At 37.3% G+C, this 19,143-nt stretch overlaps 1 protein-coding gene across 1 annotated transcript in view; it reads right to left on the bottom strand.

Annotated features, from left to right (window-relative positions):
• Positions 1 to 19,143, bottom strand: part of FMN2 (formin 2) — a 149,887-nt gene that overhangs the window by 87,431 nt on the left and 43,313 nt on the right. Inside the window, exons 5-8 of the mRNA XM_058801633.1 lie at positions 11,848 to 13,060; positions 11,746 to 11,814; positions 11,367 to 11,673; positions 10,200 to 10,344 (exon numbers count right to left, since the gene is read on the bottom strand). Coding sequence (XP_058657616.1) covers positions 10,200 to 10,344; positions 11,367 to 11,673; positions 11,746 to 11,814; positions 11,848 to 13,060 — 1,734 coding nt within the window. The remainder of the gene's footprint in view (positions 1 to 10,199; positions 10,345 to 11,366; positions 11,674 to 11,745; positions 11,815 to 11,847; positions 13,061 to 19,143) is intronic.

The raw sequence follows: 19,143 nt of genomic DNA, 5'->3' as shown, positions 1-19,143 counted from the left end.
TTCTTCATTAGAATGCACACTCTACTTCACACTGATGTTACTAAGTGTATGAAAAACACTGTAAAATAAAAACTGTGTCTATCTTGGAATTGCTTTGGTTTCCAAACCACACAATCATTTCCATCTTTGATGTAAGTTAAAACTGTGAGAATTTGTATTTTATTTGAATGTTTGACGTAGTAGGCGCCAATATGAATTTTATTTTAAAGTCAAAATAACCACGTACACATTGGGGTTTTCTTTGATCAGTTTAAGGATTATAAAAGGTCACAAAGCTTTTTTGTTTCCAAAATAGAAAAAAAAAACCAAAATCAAGCCATCAAAATGTCTTGCTTTAGGGGGCTAAAATCAGTGATTAAAATAGACTTTCATACATGTTGTTTTTACAATCATAAGAGCAGCATGTGATTCACAGACTATCTTACAAAGAGCTCTAAGGTTTTTGAATTCAACTTGATGTAAATTTTATATCATTGTTAGGAGAAATAAGTAATGCCAGAAAAGGACTCCTATCTGTAAAATTACATGATTCTAGAAGAAATAATTTTCAATGCCAGGATTCAACCATTGCATAGAAGAAAGATTTAATATTTACTCTGCATAGGTTGCTGAGTTTTACACTGTACTAATCACACTGATGAAAACCCTTGTGAGTCACTTGGAGGAAAAAAGAAAATACAGATAACTAAAACTGTTAGTTCATGTCAGGAAGCATATACGTATTTTTCAAGTTATAGCGCTACTGTTGTAGTGCCAGGAGGCTGTATCAACCACAGCCACACTGGCAAAATTATTTAACAGAAAAGAGATAAGAAAAAATAGAATTAGGTTAGCCAGAGTAAAGAATGTAATGATCCAATTCACATCTTAAAAGCTAAAAAACGTACTCAGAAGATGCTTGCCGTATGATTCACTGATTCATTGCCAACTTTGATTCACTTACATTTTCAGATACAGGTCTGTGCCCTGATGTTTGAACAACAGAGAAGGAAAAACCTGACCTCTCCCATTGGAACTACTTAGGAGAGGAAACTTGAGAAACTCGCTGTACTTACAGTATAGGTTTTCTGAGGATGTGGTTGGCTGGCCAACTGTTTAATTTTATTTTTTCCCTTCTTAAATCTTAATAACCATTGATTATGAAGATATTTTATCCCCCTTTTCTCACAGATGCCAAACTAGCTGCAGTGGAGTGAAAATACAGCTGTAGAAGCCCTGAAGATAAGGGACTAATGTCTGTGTCTCACACATGAAGAGCCAAATTGCTCTGCTGCCAACCAAGGATCCTTGGTAATAACATGCTGTGAGAAGTAACAGGATGTGGCTGGAGAAGGGGGCCTTACAGGGGCAGGGCAGCAGTTTTCTGGGACAGAAATCCTTGTTCTGGCTCCTGGAGATAAGCACAGTTGGACATACAGGAATGAGGTCAAGAAAAAGGATTGCTGACCAAAAGCTAACCCAGCAGAGGGGGATCAAGACACCAGAGACACCCCGAAGCCCTCCAACCTATTTCCAGAACGGTCTAGAGGAATGAACTGTGCATGACAACTGATTTGCATAGAAAGCAAGAAACTTATCTATAAATAAGTACCCCCATGAGGCTCCAGGACTTCATTGACTATTCATGGCTCCAGGACTCTGGACATCCCATTAGCTGGATCAGCACTGGAACAAGGACTGGTGATCTTTGTCCCTCCCTCCCTCCAGTTTCTCTCACTCACTCTACCTCTTTATTCAGAACCCACCACTGTGTGCTTATACTGGAAAATGAGGGAATAACATATCAATTTCCAGGACAAGTGTATAATTCGCTAATAAAACTCTGTAAGCTTTTACAGACCTTCTGGCCTTTGTCATTCCTTGTTGACCGTGAGCATCTGCACACTTGTGTGTTCCCTTCCCTTTTGGGGTGGGATATCTCAACAGCAAAAAGTACTGCTCATTAACCGAAAATTTTAACATTGGAAAACAAGTATATCATAACTGATGTTCACAAGGTTAAAGATCTAAATTCAAGGTATGGCTACTCACATCACCTGTCAAAAATTAGCAAGAGATTCCTATTTAACTTTTAAATCCATTTAATATACTATCTGGAATTTAAAACTAGGATATGATAGTCAGGTTTATTTGGATTTCAAAAATAAAATTAATGTCATTCATAAATATAAAATTAGGATAACCTGCAACAGTCTTCTAATAGGGAATCATCACTCTGAATATTTTTTTTTTAATGGAACAAACATTTCATTCAAGCCTGGAATAGAGATAAATCCAGGTCACTAAGAGATTTTCTTCTTGTAAAGAGAAACTGTTATAGATTTATTTCTTTGCAGCTACAAAAGGATTACAAAATAAAGTAGATCTTGGGTAGCAATGTGTAGATCAAATCTTTCCAACAATTAAGTTGCAATCTGTAATAAGAACCAAACAAGTATTTTCAATTCAATCAAAAAAAAAAAAAGTGTATACAAAATTTAAAAAACAACAGAATCTCTTCAAATGATGTTGCTACCAAACCATACTTCCTTGAAAGACAGAAAAACAAAAGAAACAATACAGTAGGTTACGCAAAAAAAGTTCAAAAACTTCACCCTAAAGTTGTGTATTCCAAATACATTGAAGAAACTGAATTTGGTAAAGATGATGTGTGGGGAACTGTTGATTTCAGCTCCTGTCATTATTGCTCAAGTCCAAAACATCTTGTATTGATAGCATAACTAACTTGCTGGTGCCTGCATATAGTGGGAATCCTTTGCTGCCTTTATTTTGAACTAGAAAACTATCCCAAAGCAGACAAATAAAGTGAATTAAAAATCAAATGCAAAGTAATCACAAAAGTGCTATCAGAAAACAACAGTAGTCACATAAAGTGGCAAGAGCTCATCAGAAGTAAGCTTGTATGTTTACTATCCCTCAGATTCTGCAAAAATGGAGTAGAAATGGAACTGATGTAGGATACTATGTTATCGAGGAGTAAAACAAAATAAAAGAGGAAAATTGAGAGTAAAATAGCTTTGCGAGGTGGTCTTCCACAAAAAAAATATTACAACTGCATTCAGGTGTGAACCTACCTAGAACCAACTTGACCTTTCCAAAGGAAGCAGAACTATACTGTTCTCTCTTGGAGGCCCAAAGAACATGGATGAGTTGGAGTCTGATCTTGGGAATCTCCCACATCTAATTCTTCTCCCACGTACTATTATATTTTCTTCAAATTGTGAAATCAGAGTTTCTATCTTCCATCAGAGTTCTAAAACTCAGAGAGCTACTAAGATCAGGCTTACAAATACAACCAGCAAATCAACACTAGAGAAAAAAGAAGCAAATAAATTAACTATGTTGTTGCCATGCAGACTAGAACAGGATTCCTGTCCAGGGGGCAGGACCAGACTTAGTGACCTAGTAGATCCTTTCAAGTCCTGGCTTAAAAAAGCAGGGAAAAAAGATGCTTTTTCTGAAAGTGAGGCAATAGACAGGAGAATAATTAGTTGCTGAGTGCCACATCTTGACAGTGATTAGAAGCAAAACAAAACAAAAAAACCACTGTCCACATGAAGAGTAAGTTATCTTTGCTGCCAAAATTCTGAACCATGAGGATATCAAAAGGGTGACAAAGAGCATGACTTTCAAGTGAATGGATGCAGAACAGCAATAGATGAAGCAGTTTCACATAGCAGCTACCAAATTTCCCTGGTTTTATTCAAAATGTAGGGTTTATGTCAACTTTTGTCAACTAATCTCTATTATGCTGTTCATTCCCATTTCAGTCAATTGCATGAATACTAGAGTTTCCTCCAATAGAATGGATATAACAATACAACACTAATTCAGAAAATATGAATATTAGCATAAATGCCTAAAGCAATTCCCACATTTAAAAGTAAAACAATAAAATAAATCAGCTGCATAGTCTGGGCCTACAGGCTACAGACAAGTGACGCCATTTAAAGGCAGAACAACAAAAGTTCGATAAATCCAATCTCTGCAAGATCTAAAGTCTCAGACACAATACACAGCTCCTTTTTAGTCTGGATTCGGGAACTCTGCTTTAAACAAATTTTAAAAAAATAAATAAAAAGGAAGCTAGAGATATTATCTGCAGCCTGAAGTCTAGGACAAACTTTCTAATTCTTGAGTGGTCCTCATTGTTGAGCATTAACAAACTACATGCCAAATTTGTTCCTGATTGTTTAACACAAGCAAAAACAGTCAAAGAGATATTTAGTGAAAGGTAATGCAAGACACATGTTTGATGAGAACCCCGAAGCAAAAAATATGAGGATTCCTTTTCCCCAGAATAATATTTAGTTAATGCATGGAATTTTTCAATGATTCTTGCTTTCTATTTCTGATTTTGAGCATTTAGAAAAATTATCCTGAAGTTCTCACTGGTTAAGAGGAACTGCTGTACATTACACAAAGTCACATCCAGGAAAACCCACTTTACAAAGATCCATTGCTCATACAAGTGGCAGGGAAGAGGCAGAAACAAAGTTCCAAATCAAATGTTAAGAGACAGGATTGAGGCAGTAATAGTCACCTTCTCACTGGGCTCCATGACAAGCCTTTTCTGTAAATTCAAGTGTATTCCAAGTGTAAAATGGACAATCACAAAAGTGGACCCCATCATATCTTTCCCATGTATATCTTTCTTATAGTTATAACAGAATACTCTTACAGGCAGGGGACTTTTGTGTGTTGTGGGTTTTAGTTAACCCTTTGTTTGCCTTATTTTGAAGGTAATTCAGAGGTAACTTCTGGCTAGTAATGGCAACTGTGAGAGTGGAAATGGAATACTTCAAGTAGTGTGGTCACTTTGGTGTAATAGGAGATCAAAATTTTTCCTTAATATCTACAAAATACCCCTAACCCCCCAAAAACCAACACCCAGTCCCAGCTGTCTAACAATATATCCATGCTGATGGCAGATACTGATTCAACTGAACTCACAGACCATCAGACACAAAGCCTAATTTTCAGCATCTCTCTGTCTCCCATCCTAACCAAAATGGAAAATCCCCTCTGGAAACGAGCTAGTTTCTTTACCCACTGAAGAATTTCATAATCTATATCTTTCTCTTTCTCGTATAATTTTAGATGTAAATTGTTGACATGTTATGCAAATTGGTAAAGTCAAACAGCCATATCTGAAACTTTATGCTTTAGGGTAGCAATGAAACATAATACTTACTTTTTGTACATTTTCGCTATTACCCTGTTGTGTTATTTCATAAATAAAGCTTTTACCAATCTGGATGAGAAACAATTAATGTCCTTTTGTGCAGTTTTAGCACTAAAATAGCACTATTTGAAATTAACGTCATAAAACTATTACTGTAGGAGTAATCTTTCACTAAGAGATTGTTACGCCAGTTAATACTCATAATTTTTGACATTAGGTTAGAAAAATACTTAGAGTGCTTTAATTCATTTAGAAATTAGTTAAGTTTGATAAGCATTGTGTTCCTCAACAGGAGTCTGAGAAATAGTAAAATGTCCCTTACTAAAAAACAAGAACCACATTCTAACTCTGAGGACTGGAGTGGTATTTTATTTCCAGAAGTCTTCTCTTTCTTCTTTGTGTCCAACTTAAAATTCAAATATCCTGAAATCATAATATAAACAGTTTCATTGGTACATCTTTTATGGACCTAAGGCTTTTGAAACCAAATGAAATTTTAGCAACATACTATTTATATTCTGGGATGGAAACAGTGTTTAAAATATTAATGTCAATAGCTTCATAGTGGACTTTCCACATGAGAAAATCTTTAACACTTTTTTCATTTACATGATAGATTATAAGCACATGGTCCGTGAATCAAAAATTCATCACAGTTACTTCAATAATATTTTCCAAAAGTACAGTTAGAGGGTTACCAGTAATGTTTCTAAAATGACTTTTCAAAAGCTAGGGAAGGAAGTAACCTATGCAAGTCAACTCAGTCCATTCTATAGCCTTATTATGCTGACTGATATCAAGGTTTTCTGATTATATACCACTTTTCCACCAAACTCGTTCAATATATTCTGGCCAATGTTTGCCATGCAAGTATATTCTTAATACTGAGAATTAATGTGAGAATTATCATGAGAGCATTTTCATGAGCCTGAATCATAAGACCATTTTCTTCCTCCTTTATTAATTACTTGTGATTTAAGTGCTGCAACAACTTCTATGCAGCAATTTCTGACACAAGTAAGAGCTTAATTTAATAAGTAATCATTATGGACTGTGCTCATTTCACGCAGATGACATGAGCTATGGAAAAGGTTCTATGAAAAAGACTACCCAGCCACATAATCCAAACTTGTATTGTAACTACATGGAATAGCTGAACAAGACACAAGAGTGGGTTTCACTCCCCTGCTTGGATCAAACATCACAGGTTTGATGAGATTGACAGTTTGGTTTAAAGGATCACCCAGATCAAAATCACCCCAGTCTCACTAAAAATTTGAGTGAAATGCCTTTAGACAGAATAAGAGGTGACACAGAATCACAGTTAATATGATCTATATTTTCAGCTGTCAGATCTCCTCAGTTAGTCACTCCTTTCCCAGTTACTTTTATTAATCTTTCTTTGCCTCCCTCTTCTTGGCTCCTGTTTTCCAAACTACCAGTAAAAAGTCAGAGAAAAATCTTCAGGATTATACCTCAAGTTCCTCTTAAGCAACAGGAACAGACCTATAACCTGTTGAGTGTCAAAATTCAAGACACCCTTTATACAGCAAAAAATATACATATAATTAAATTTATCCACAATTCAGGTCTAGGAAATTATGAGGACATGAGCAAAACATTTCTCAACACTGGCAAAATGAAGGAGACACAAACTGGGGGAAAAAACCCAACCCAACAAAACTTGCAGTCTAAAGACCTAAATTTTGGTAATGTTATAACAAGGACTTCTAATGAAAGTCAGACCACTTTAATAGGTAGTAATGGCAGCCCCACCTACAATATAGCCTATAAAGGACTTTCTTTGAAGATTTAGTAGGCATTCCTGTTGAGTGAGCCTGCACACATTTACAGCAGCTGAGAATTTGATATATATGCATTAACAGAGCAAAATAAATCACAGTTTGACCCTAGCACCAAATAAGAGGTGGTAAGAACAAAATCAGCTGCATTCACAAATAAATAATAACATTCCATTCTTTCTCTTTCTCTTTCTTTAAAGTTCTGGAATGGATTTTAGTGAAGCCTTCATTCAATGCTAGGTATAATATTGATTTTTTTAAAGCTTTATAGATTTATATTGTATTACTTACAGATGATCATGCTGAGAAAAAAATTACAATCTATAGTTGGGTAGGGTGAAATTGACTCATTCATTAACAAAGAACCCCAATCAACCCAGAGCAATAAGAATAATTTTACCACTTAAAAAATACTCACTATTCAGAAATTATTCTATAATTCATATCTATATGCATACACAACAAACATATGCATGTTTGCACACACTCTCTGGCTTAGAGAATGAAAGCCCTATGTGCAGAACAGCAATGTACTTCAAAACCATTAATCTTTCACCCACTAAAACATCCCAAAACTATCAAATCTTTCTGCAGATTAGCTAGAATTCCCCCTCCTGCCATGTGCAAAAATACATTTTTATTTCAGCGTGCAATAAAAACAGTTCTATTAAAATCATATGTTTATACAGAGTACCAAATACTCTATACATTTGAAAGTTATCTGTACATTTTTTCATTTTCACTACTATTTCCAGTGTAGCCAGTGCTTTACATCCAATCCATCTAAGCAGTACATTTACTCAGCAGACCCTGCACATCAACACAAGGAGCAAAAACAATTGCCAGACAAGAGCTTTTTGGGAAAGCAGCAGAGTGAGAGTTCTGGTTCTCTTCTGTACAGTGCTTCTTCATAGTTCAACAGGTGACAAAACACATCTGCTTTGCATAACATGTCCCTGTAAAAATCACTACAGAAACACCATTTGTAAGACCTTTACAGCACCCATAACTATCATAGAAGCCATGTAAGTCAGTAAGCACTTAAACAGCACTTGGTGCTCCCTGTAAAAAACACACTTGTGGAATTACAGCCTTGCTTTCCCCAAGTAACTGTTTCTTCTCCTAAACATGGTTAGACTTCATTATCCAAGTGTTTACTTGATTAAGAGAATTCTAAAGAGAATTTACTATTGATTAAGAGAATTCTAAAGTAATGTCCTGCATTCCAAATTGCTGAGAGGGTCTACGTGGAATATATTTGTGAAGCTGTTCTATTTCAATTGTCTTATGTCAACACTGTGAAAAGCCCTAACTGGATTCTCACACATGAGTATTTAACTTTGACATCTGCAATAAATGATAGCTCTAACCATAGTTCTAATGAAAGCCTGTTTATCTGTTTAGTCAATCTTTTCTCCCCAGATACTCCAATTCAACAAGTCAGACTTCTCTATTAGGCAATTTCTTTCTATTTTTGAGAGCAGTACATGTGTTTGATTATCAGAGGAAGAGAAACAGAATTATCTTCTGTGAATTAAGGTGACTCACATGAATGTTTGTCCTAGGTGACAGCAACTACTTGATTGCCTTAAACTTCTGTTTAGAAATTTCTGTCAGAAAAAAACCTGTTCTCGTCAAAGAAGTTAAGAACAATCAGTCATTTTAATTTAGCTTTCACTACATTTTTTTTAACTTACTGACAACAGATCTAAATTTATGGCATTGCAAAAAAAGAGAAATATTTAGTATTAAAATCCACATCTAATGTTTATTCATAATTACTGTCTGTCTTTAAGCTCTTTGTATGTTACAGAAGTAAACAGCCATGATTTCCACTCTGTTGGGAGATTTCATCACCAAATCTGAAATTTTCAGGGACACACAGCATCACTTTTGCATTCCTTTTTTAACTTAAACAGCTATGACAGTAATTAAGCTAAGCATAACCATTAAAAACCGGCTTTATCTAGAAGATGGAAAGAGGAGCAAAGGTCTTGCACTTTGGACATTTACTGCAGAACAGCAAGATAGCAATGGAATCTTTCATTTCATCCCATCCCAGTTAGTACAGCCTAGTGCAGCAGAGTGGTACGTGTGTTTGCACTGTCCTTTCCATCCATCCATGCATCCATCCCAACACCTTGGGGATAATCATCCTACCTTCATTACCAGCTCTTTTGCCTGCTGCGAGTTGTCAGCACAGTAAAGCGCCTGACCAAAATGTGTCTATGGGGGCAAGATCTCCAGAACCAAGAGGTGGAGAACTAATAGGTCACATTCAGATATAGAGATTTTAAAGAGACCCACTTTGTATCCATGTTGGAATAAAGTCTTGTACCGCACTAACCAGCTTGTCAAAAGATGATGGAAAGATCTGCCTAGCTTTGAGCTGAGTACAAGAACATGAAACCAAGATAAAACAAGAACCTTAATGACTTTTTAGGAACCCACATAAGACCATCCCCCTCTCTGACCTGAAAGTTTAATTGAAAATTACTTAGCATACCACCACAATTTGATTTTTACACAAACACCAAGAAGATTACAGCCAAATAGTCATGTAAACATTCAGATTAAATTCTTTTACTCTGAGGTTTAAACTTCTACATTTTAAAGTGTTCTTCCTATTTTTATTATATTGAACACCAATCTGTCTCAAGAAACCAGTTTGATTAATGTTGGATTTTTCCCAGCTGTGCTGGTCATTTATTGTCTATATAAACTTCATATTCTTTATACGCATAAACACAACACAATCCTAAAACCATTCTGATTGGTGTAACACTAGGAATTAGACTCTGAAGCATAATTTTTCTCTGAAGTCATGGCACTTCATATGCAAGTCATTATTTAATGTATAAAATTAATCAGAATAATATATATACTACTTCTTGCACATCTGCAGTCAATTTCAAAGCATCATCTATGCACCAAATTATTTTAGTATTATTTTTGTTAAAGTGGATAAAGCAAAGATATTTTTAAGAAAATACATACTTGAAAAGTAATTTATGAAAAAAGAAATCTTCAGCCTTTAATACATACAGCTTTGAAATACATCCTACATTCTCTCCTTATCTTAATTTTCTATAATGTGTATTTATAAATGGTAACAATTCCACACCAGTCTTAATTCATCTCAGCTGCATGCAAAAATCTGTCTTTATGTAAAAAACAGCCTAGAAAAGATCTTAAATTAAATGAATACTCACTTGTTTAGTCTTTGTTTTTGTAATGGTGTCCGAAATGGGTTTCTTCCTCTCTTTAACAGCTGTTTTAGAAAACAGTTCTTCAAACTCATGATAATCTATGGAAGGCTCTTCAATTTTTTCCCACACAAGTGAAGCACTAGAATCTCTAAAGTTAAGCAAAAGACCTATGTAGGGCAATGTCAAACTAAATAAGGTCATAAATGGAGGAATTAAAAAAAATAAAATAGCAGCAATTTATAAGTTGTTGCCTAAATTCTACTAGCAGCATTTTGATAAAAACTACTGTTGATTCTTCCTCATACTTCTGGGTTTTCTTTTTTCATGTGTGATACTGTCAGGCTTACTTATATTCATCCCCTCTACATGCCTAGGAATAAAAATAGGCTGTATATAGGCTATAAAATGTACAGACATGGACAGGAAGAGAAGTAGAAATAGACAGTTATTTACTGGCCACCTGTGCAACAGTGGCAAGAACTTCAGAAGAAAGAATAAATTCATCATTAAATAACAGCAGATGGGTTTTATAATTACTAGTCAGAGATATAAGAAAAATAGTTACAAGGAAACTTTTTTCACGACCAGCAATGATCTTTTACAAAACCCCCCAAAAACATCAACAACTGAAACCAAGTCATATCAAAGCTATCAGAATCGCTTTATGCAAATAAATTGCAGATTCTATCTGAGTCTGTTGAGTGTGCAAGGTGCAGAAAAAAACAGTATTTCAAGGTCACTGAAGCAAGGGAAGAGAAGGATAGAATATGTTCAGCATAGATCCATCTAGAAGGAAGACGCTACCAAAACTTGCAAACTGCTCCAGAGAGAGACCAATGCTACCTTGAAATTTGAGGGGAAATCACAAATAATTTGACATTTTCAAAAACATTACACAGAACACTTGGTGGCACACCATCACCCTCGGATCTCTTATCCGCATGTGATATGTAGCCCCAAAGGACACTGAAAACGCTACCATCAAAGAGCTTCCATGTGCAGAAAACTTTTGTGCGCTTCAAAGAAAATGGGCACCCTATACCCTGCTTGCATCCATGTTCTCCCAAAGGCCTTCCTAGCAGGAAAGACTTTTGCTAATGATAAACAATACCATTGAGACAGCCATAAAGCAGAACCACCACTCTATGACTCTATTACTCTATGACTTACCTTTTACTGTGGAGCTGAATTCTTGTCCAGTAAAGAGGCTTCATTGGCCGAGAAGGCTCTATTACATGTTTCCTGCTCCCTTTCTCCTGATTCATCCCCATTGCAAATAAACCAGATGGTAATGGAGGAGGAAGAAAACCACAGCCCTGGGGGACTGCTGGGTAGCTGCTGCCCTGGACTGCTGCTGGAAGGGGTGGTGCACTTCCAGGCAAAGGTGGTGGGGCCGGAGGAGGCATCCCCAACCCAGGCAAAGGAGGGGGTGGTGGAGGGACACCAGCTCCAGGCAGAGGTGGTGGAGGATGCACAGCTACACCAGGCAGAGGAGGTGGAGGGGGCACAGCTACACCAGGCAGAGGAGGTGGAGGGGGCACAGCTACACCAGGCAGAGGAGGTGGAGGGGGCACAGCTACACCAGGCAGAGGAGGTGGAGGAGGTGGTACAGCTGATCCTGGAAGAGGTGGAGGAGGAGGTACAGCTACACCAGGCAGAGGAGGTGGAGGAGGTGGTACAGCTGATCCTGGAAGAGGTGGAGGAGGAGGTACAGCTGCACCAGGCAGAGGTGGTGGAGGAGGAGGAGGTGGAATGCCTCCTCCAGGCAGAGGTGGGGGAGGTGGTGGCAATCCTGCTCCAGGGAGCGGTGGTGCTGGGGGTGGCAATCCCAGACCGGGCAGCGGAGGAGGTGGAGGAGGGACACCAGCTCCAGGTAAAGGTGGTGGTGGTGGAGGGGGAGGTGGGATACCCCAACCAGGCAGAGGAGATGGGACTCCTGCTCCAGGCAAAGGTGGTGGTGGAGGTGGTGGAGGGAATCCAGGGCATGGAAGGAGAGGAGCTGGAGGCAGCATTGGTATCTCTCCACTTGGCAAATGTGGAGGACGAGGGAGAGGTGACATTGTGGCACCTGGGAAAGAGTGGTCCAGGTCTGTCACTGCTGAAACAGCAGAAGAAGGGAGTCCTGAGCCAGGTAGAGGTGGTGGCAGTGGTAATCCTGCCGCAGACATGGGAGTAACAAAGGAATGGCCATGTGCTCCAGACAGGGGGGCAGCCTGTTCGGTCGCTGGCAGTGATGGGGGAATGCTACATGTGGGCTCTGGGGGCAAGGAAGGGGGATGTTCACTACAAGTTACATCTACAGTACTTAGAGGCTGATGGGAAACTGTCATTTCAGTCGCTCCTTCAAACGCAAGGGACAAATCAACTTTGGGTCCTGGAAGAGGTGACTGCGGTATACTCTGTACTGATTGGCTTGCATCCAATGGCACGGAGATTAACTTCGGCGACAGAATTAAGGAGATTTCAGAACAAAATGTGGGCTGTAGTTCTAGAGCTGGCAAGTTCTGAGTAGGCCCTTCACTTTTGCCCCCTTCTAAGTGCGGTGGTGGGGGTGGCTGTGGCAGTGCACTGGCTGAAGGCATTGTATGTGTTAAATAATCCTCTGTGGGTGACGTTTGTACAGATCTCGCCTGTGACACAGTCCTGGGTGCGGTCTCCTCTTCATTCCTTTGAAGAGTCACACTGCTGAGTTCCCCAGAGTCTGTGTGTGCGTGCTCATTTTCCTGCTCCCTCCCAGCAGTCTGTACCTCTGCAGCAGGAAATTGTTTCTCTAGTTCTGCAATTTTTGTCCTCAGATCCTCAATAGTTTGCTCAAGTTGTTGGATGACACTGGCACGCTCCTCAGATTTCACCTCAAAAGCATCCTTTCAAAGAAAACAAATAATAAACTCAAACAAGGATAACATTCATCATCATATAAAAATTAAAGTTAGATCAAGAATATTAGATCAAGAATACTCTTATTCCAGAGGTTCAAAAATAAGCTATTTATGTCAGGGCTTGAAAAAGTGTGGAATCATTTCGGCTAACTACATTTTAAGTGGAAGAAGACAGTTAAGGAAAATTACTTACTTATTTATGACAATACCTTTGTCAGTACAAGGATATTTTAGACTGTGATTACACTTGTCAAAAGCAAAAATGAGTAGCAGCCCCTCCCTCCCTGCAAATACCCTGGCTGAGAAAACAACCAACCACTGAGCACAAGTACCACAAGCATTTGCCTGCACGTGGATATGAAGACATGGTGGTGGGAGGGCTCAGCATTATTTGAATTCTGTTAATTGAAAAAAATGTTCAGTGATTCTTTAAAGGGATCACCATGAGTAGCAGACTCAGCATAGTATCGACTGCTGCATTTCAGTATGCACCTTAATGATACAACACAGATCAGAACACCACAAATGCTATCTTTTGGAAAACAGCTAAATCTCAGAGCTGAAAAAGTATACTTTTCTCCAGCCAGCATGACTAGGAAAAAAAAGAAGCAAGAAAAAACTAAGGGAGAACTTTCATTCTACCTCAAATTGATAACACCTCTGCCAAGAGACAGACTGTGATAGGAAAGATTCCTGCCTGGAATGATCATTCTGTATTTAACAGGTTTCATATTTTTTCCTCTCTTTCTCTAAAGCATCTGATCCTGCTTGCTGTAGACTGAGTAGAGGAACCATTAACCTTAAAGGTACATTTATTCCTACAATTTTAAAGAGATACCTGTGACAAACTGTACTAAAGATAATAGATATGTGCTTTCATCCAAACCAGCTAATAGAAGAAATCTTGTCCAAAAATAGCCATTTGTGCTTATTCAGGATTGATGAACAGGAGATAGACTTGACCTTACAACAAAAAGTATTCTAAAAATCAATTATTTTCTAGCTGCATAAACTTACATGTACTTTTAGTAATTTTGTTTTCTCTTTCAATTAAAAATATTAGCCAGCACTTCAAGCATTTAGTTGGTCATGCAAGAGGTTTCACAAGTGGTTACAGCAAAACTTAAGTGCCTTTTTATTTCTTTTTACCAAACCTTATGCATCTCGGATGAGACCATAGGCTTGCTTAATAGGAAATATTTCAAATATTCAAATTATAGGTTTTGTAAAGAAAACTACAAATAAACATACAGTACTTGATATACCAATTGCCTTGATTTGTTTCAGAGAAACGTTTTTCTCATCTTTTGACACAGGAAAGTATTAAAAATATTTTTTTTTCTGGAAAAGAAAGTTATAACTTCCAGCTGGGGAATGTTAATAAAACTTAATGTTCAATAATACTTAAAAAATGTTTCTGCACAGAATCAGTTTTCAGATATAAAATTTCAATTTCTTATTTATCTTAGAATTTCTAGTTGTTCTAAAGCAATCCCAGAAGTAAAACAGCAACAGCATTTAAACCAAAAATTGCTTGATTTTTAAGTACCCTTATCAAAAAATTTACAATTTCTTAGACTGTTTGAACTTTCTGGAACAGCAGTTTGAACCAAAGGCTGGGTATTACAATTAGGTCTCCCTGCCACAGGTTGACAAAAACGTAAAACAGAGAAAGGAACATGAAAAAATGAATAGTGAAGGAATTAAGACAGACATAATAACTAACAGTGTAATAAGGAAAAAAGGCTGAGAAAGACATTCCCATTACAAATTACTCATGATACTTCAGTCCATCCAGTTTCCTTTAAAAACTCAATGCTTCATAGCAACAACAGTTTTATTGGAGAATTTATTAATAAAGGAGCAATTTAATATTGTTTATCCCTTTGTTTCATCTGCTCTTATCCCCCTACCAGTCACCTGCAAATACAATAAGGCCTATCAGTTCTTCAAAAGGCAGCACTATCAAAGGAAATGTGCTGCCAGGATTATTAAGGCCACACACCAGTTTTCAGCTGAGATCAAATCCAGTTTCCCCAGACTGTAATTCTCCTAAGCTCCCATTTTATACTCTAAGAACACTCCACAAGGGTTTTATAGGAGATAGAGTAAATTCATTTCTGCCATAAACAAACTGCAGCCAACAGGATTAGGCACAATATTCAATGGCTCTGAAGAGATCTGCCTTAAAAATGGCTGATCTCAGAACAGTTTACTGTTTTAAAAACTCTTCTACTTGGTAGATTAGATTCAACTTCTAACAAGAAAAAGAAGTAATTCTTGAATACTGTAATTCTATGTTAGCTGCAGGAAAAAACTAGAATCCACTCTCCTACAAGACAATTTACCCTGCAGATTAAGAAGTTTCTTTCAGGAGCAGAACTATTTTAGAAAGATTTTTAAAAGTGAGCAACGCAGTGAGATGAGTTATCAGTTCAGGCAAGAAATTAACATGTCCCGATGAATTAAAGGGGCTGTTTAACCATGCCCTAAGAAGCAGCATTTCTGATATCCTTGAGATAGAGAATTTCAAACAAGCGGGTGATTTCCTATCATGTTCTACCTAACAATCACCAACATATCCAGTTTTCATGGAAACAGCATTAGTATGAACAAACAAGGCTTTGATGTGAATGAAGAGATATTTATCCAGAGGATATGATGTACTTGAATTTGTTTGGTCTAAAAAAACAAGGAAACCAAAAGCAAAACAAAACACAGCCCCAGTATTTATGTGTTTCAGTAATTATTTTAGACAGACATATTTTTCATTTAGACTTTTAAGATGCCCTCAGAGTAGTTTAATTGGATTTTTGACTTTGTCCTATTTTAAAGTTGACCTCTAGATTTGAAAGGGCTTATCAAACAAGAAGGAAGTCAAAACTATGTAAACCCAATCAGGAAAAAAAATTATACTATTTTCTTAGAGAATAAGCAGGAGAATACTCAATTTTTCATACATGTAAAAGATGGTCAAAAGCTGTTGACAAGGACCAGAAGACTGAGATTAAAAAACCCACACACACATAATGAAAAGAAGCTTCATTTTCAATCCAGGGGACAATTCCACAGCAGAAACCTATGGGTTTTAAAAGAGATATGAGGAAACTCTGTCTTGCCTAGAGTTCTTACCCAGGACCCAGGTACTGTGGAACTGTCTTCTTTCTGTAAAGAAAGAAAGAAAGGTGGAAGCTTAACCCTTGCTTTATCCTGGTGGCTTGAGTATGAAAGAGTGAGCAGGAAAAACATTTCAGAGGTGTGTGGCTATAGAACAATGCCCAGCATTTCTCACACAGGCTGTACATGTTCCATGTGCAATGAGTTGGATGCTCAGTCTGGGACTGATCTCTTTGGGTTGCACTGATGCGATTGTTTGTACACGGATCTGGAAATATTTGCTTTGCTGGCTAAAGGTTGTACACTTGGATCTGCACATGTACATTACATAGAATTCATTCCAATCCTGTCATGTTTTCCACATGTGCATTTCAGATGTCCAGCATGAAGCTGATCTATATAGATGGAACATGTCCAGGATCTTCAAACATGTAAAAGATCAGAGTGCAGCTACCTCCTTCTACAGAGCTGACAACCTAGTTTGTCAGATGAGTGACTGAAACCTATAGACCCTTCCATAACTAAATTTCCAGGCAGAAAAAAAACCCTCATCTGTGAAAGTTAGCCCTGGTCTATCTATATATAGACATACATATGTGTCTGTACTTGTCTATAACTTCCTATCTCAGCTTTCATTCACTTACATGCTTTAAGAACAGCCATAAAGTATCTTTTTTTAAAATAAATATAATGACAGTTCTTATTGGTAATTTTGTCATATTTGAAAAAAAAAAAAAAGACATATTACATCTTGGTTTTAGAAATTAATACCTTATGCTATTACAAGTCAAAAAGTTGCATCAGCTCCGTGATAATTTTCAGCAAGTTGTGTCACCTAGTGTCATGAAATTTTCTCTCTGGACAGAATTTATATTTAGATAATAGGATTATATTTGCTTTGATTTCTCTTTTTTTTTGAAAAAAACCTTGAATTTTTAGTTTCTCTGCATCACAATTCATGAATCACAGTCTATGCTGCTACCCAGTTGCAAGCCCACCCAGGAAATAGAAGCATATAGCTAAACAAAATTAAGATGGCAAAATAAGGCCCCTCAGGTCTTCTAGTAAGTGTTCCTGGGAGCACTTGGAGGTACTAGCAGTGCACAGGAACTTGGAAGGATGCTCTTTCCAACTGCTTGTTAATAAATGCTGCTTTTTCTACGCGAAGTGAAACATTTTTGAACGCGCACGCTCACCGAATGGCACAAAGTAGAGCCACAGTAAGAATTTAATTCAGTCAGAGAAATGTGACCTCTATTCAGGTTTCTCTCTTTAAAGCTGTCTCATTTTCAAAGCTACTTCTTGCAACTGCAGATCAACCTTAAGAAAAGGAGACACAACATTTAACAGGCATTTTTAGTGCTACAGTAATTGGCAAATGAGAAGTACTGGTGGAGACTTGATTTGCATTCAAACAAAATAGCATCCATCTAATTATTTTCACATTTCACTTAATCTCAAGGCTCATTGCAGCATTTTATTTTTACAGCAGTAGAAATTGAGTCAAAAGTTGGCTCAACTTTTGACTCAGGGAGAATTGCTGAAGGAGTAGAATTAGTATTGGATACTAGTTTCTTCCTCAGACTACCTGATTAAAACTTTTCAAGTGAAGCTTTTACTATTCTGAGATTGCACATATAGCAACGAGGGGTGCGCTTTTTCACATTGGTCAATCTTTCTTCCTACAACCACAAGAAAGTGATGCTCCCCAGTATAACAATGAACAAGCAAGCCCTGAAACAAAAACAGTGTTGTGCATTGCCCTATCTGAAGTCATAAAACGTATTTGGTAAGTGTGAGCTACTCCCACATATTGCAAGAAATGGATTACACCAGCCTGCACAAGGCTGGCAATGGACTAGGTAGCTCTTTCTGTCCTAAAGAGCTGGGACATGTCTAATCAACCCAGTGGTTTTGTCATGCGTGACAAAACCCCCCCAAACCATTGCATGCAGAGATCAATAATTATTGAAATTCAAATAGTTCAGATAAACTAACACAGAGTCAACAGGGAACCTATACCTTTGAAGAAAGATGCAAATGCCGACTTGGAAAGCTGGAAGTCAGAGGAACAAAGAGCTTAGATTCTTGAAGTTTCTGTTCCTGAACAGTTTGAATTCCTTATCCCTGAGCTAAGCATATTTCAGAGGATAAGATCTCAGTTCTTTACATTACCCATTTAAATAAATAATCAACTTGAGATACATCAAAGATTGAAAGAGTTTTCTCTTTTTAAGGAATAACTCTTAACTTAGTTGGAAAATAACCTTAGATTATCCCCAGGTTTTACTATGATAGAAATCTCAAAAGAATTTTCATAGACTGAAGACAAGGTAAAATAAAATCTCACAGAACCATTGACCACCCTAGGAGATGCACAGGAGTGAAGTTTAATTACTGTAGTATTACATAGCATTACTTTAAACCTTCACAAATAACACTTGTGGAAGCTTAACCCTCACTTTTTATCATGGTAGCTTGAGTATGAAAGAGTGAGCAAGAAAAAAATACTGTGTATGGCTATAGAGGACTCCCTAGCACTTCTCAAACAGGCTGTGCATGTTCCATGTGCAATGAGCAATGTCCTGACTATCCAGGCTGAAAAACCAACCAAAATGTCCCTCTCAAATTTTGAACATTTCTGTCCTGGCCTAGATGAAATTTCATTATTAGGGAGGCATGAAACAATACATAGATAATTATGACTTCAAAAGGGGTTTACTATCCACATAGCTTAATTTAGCTCAGAAATTCATTTAACTGTTCTATCACTCATCCAGTGTAAAACAAGCATGTAAATGAGACTGCATACTGAAAGAAAAGCTGAACTTTAATAATTTTATTATAAAATTATGTAACCTGTTTCTGGTGCCTTTGATTTATTGTGCTGTGGATTGCAAAGAGACTGTTAGTGCAGATGAAAAGATAACTAGAACCTAGCCATTTATGTC

The sequence above is a fragment of the Ammospiza caudacuta genome, chromosome 3 (assembly GCF_027887145.1).
Source record: "Ammospiza caudacuta isolate bAmmCau1 chromosome 3, bAmmCau1.pri, whole genome shotgun sequence".
NCBI lineage: Eukaryota > Metazoa > Chordata > Aves > Passeriformes > Passerellidae > Ammospiza > Ammospiza caudacuta.
The sequence above is the reverse complement of the archived record's forward strand: the minus strand, read 5'-3'. Positions and strand labels throughout refer to the sequence as shown.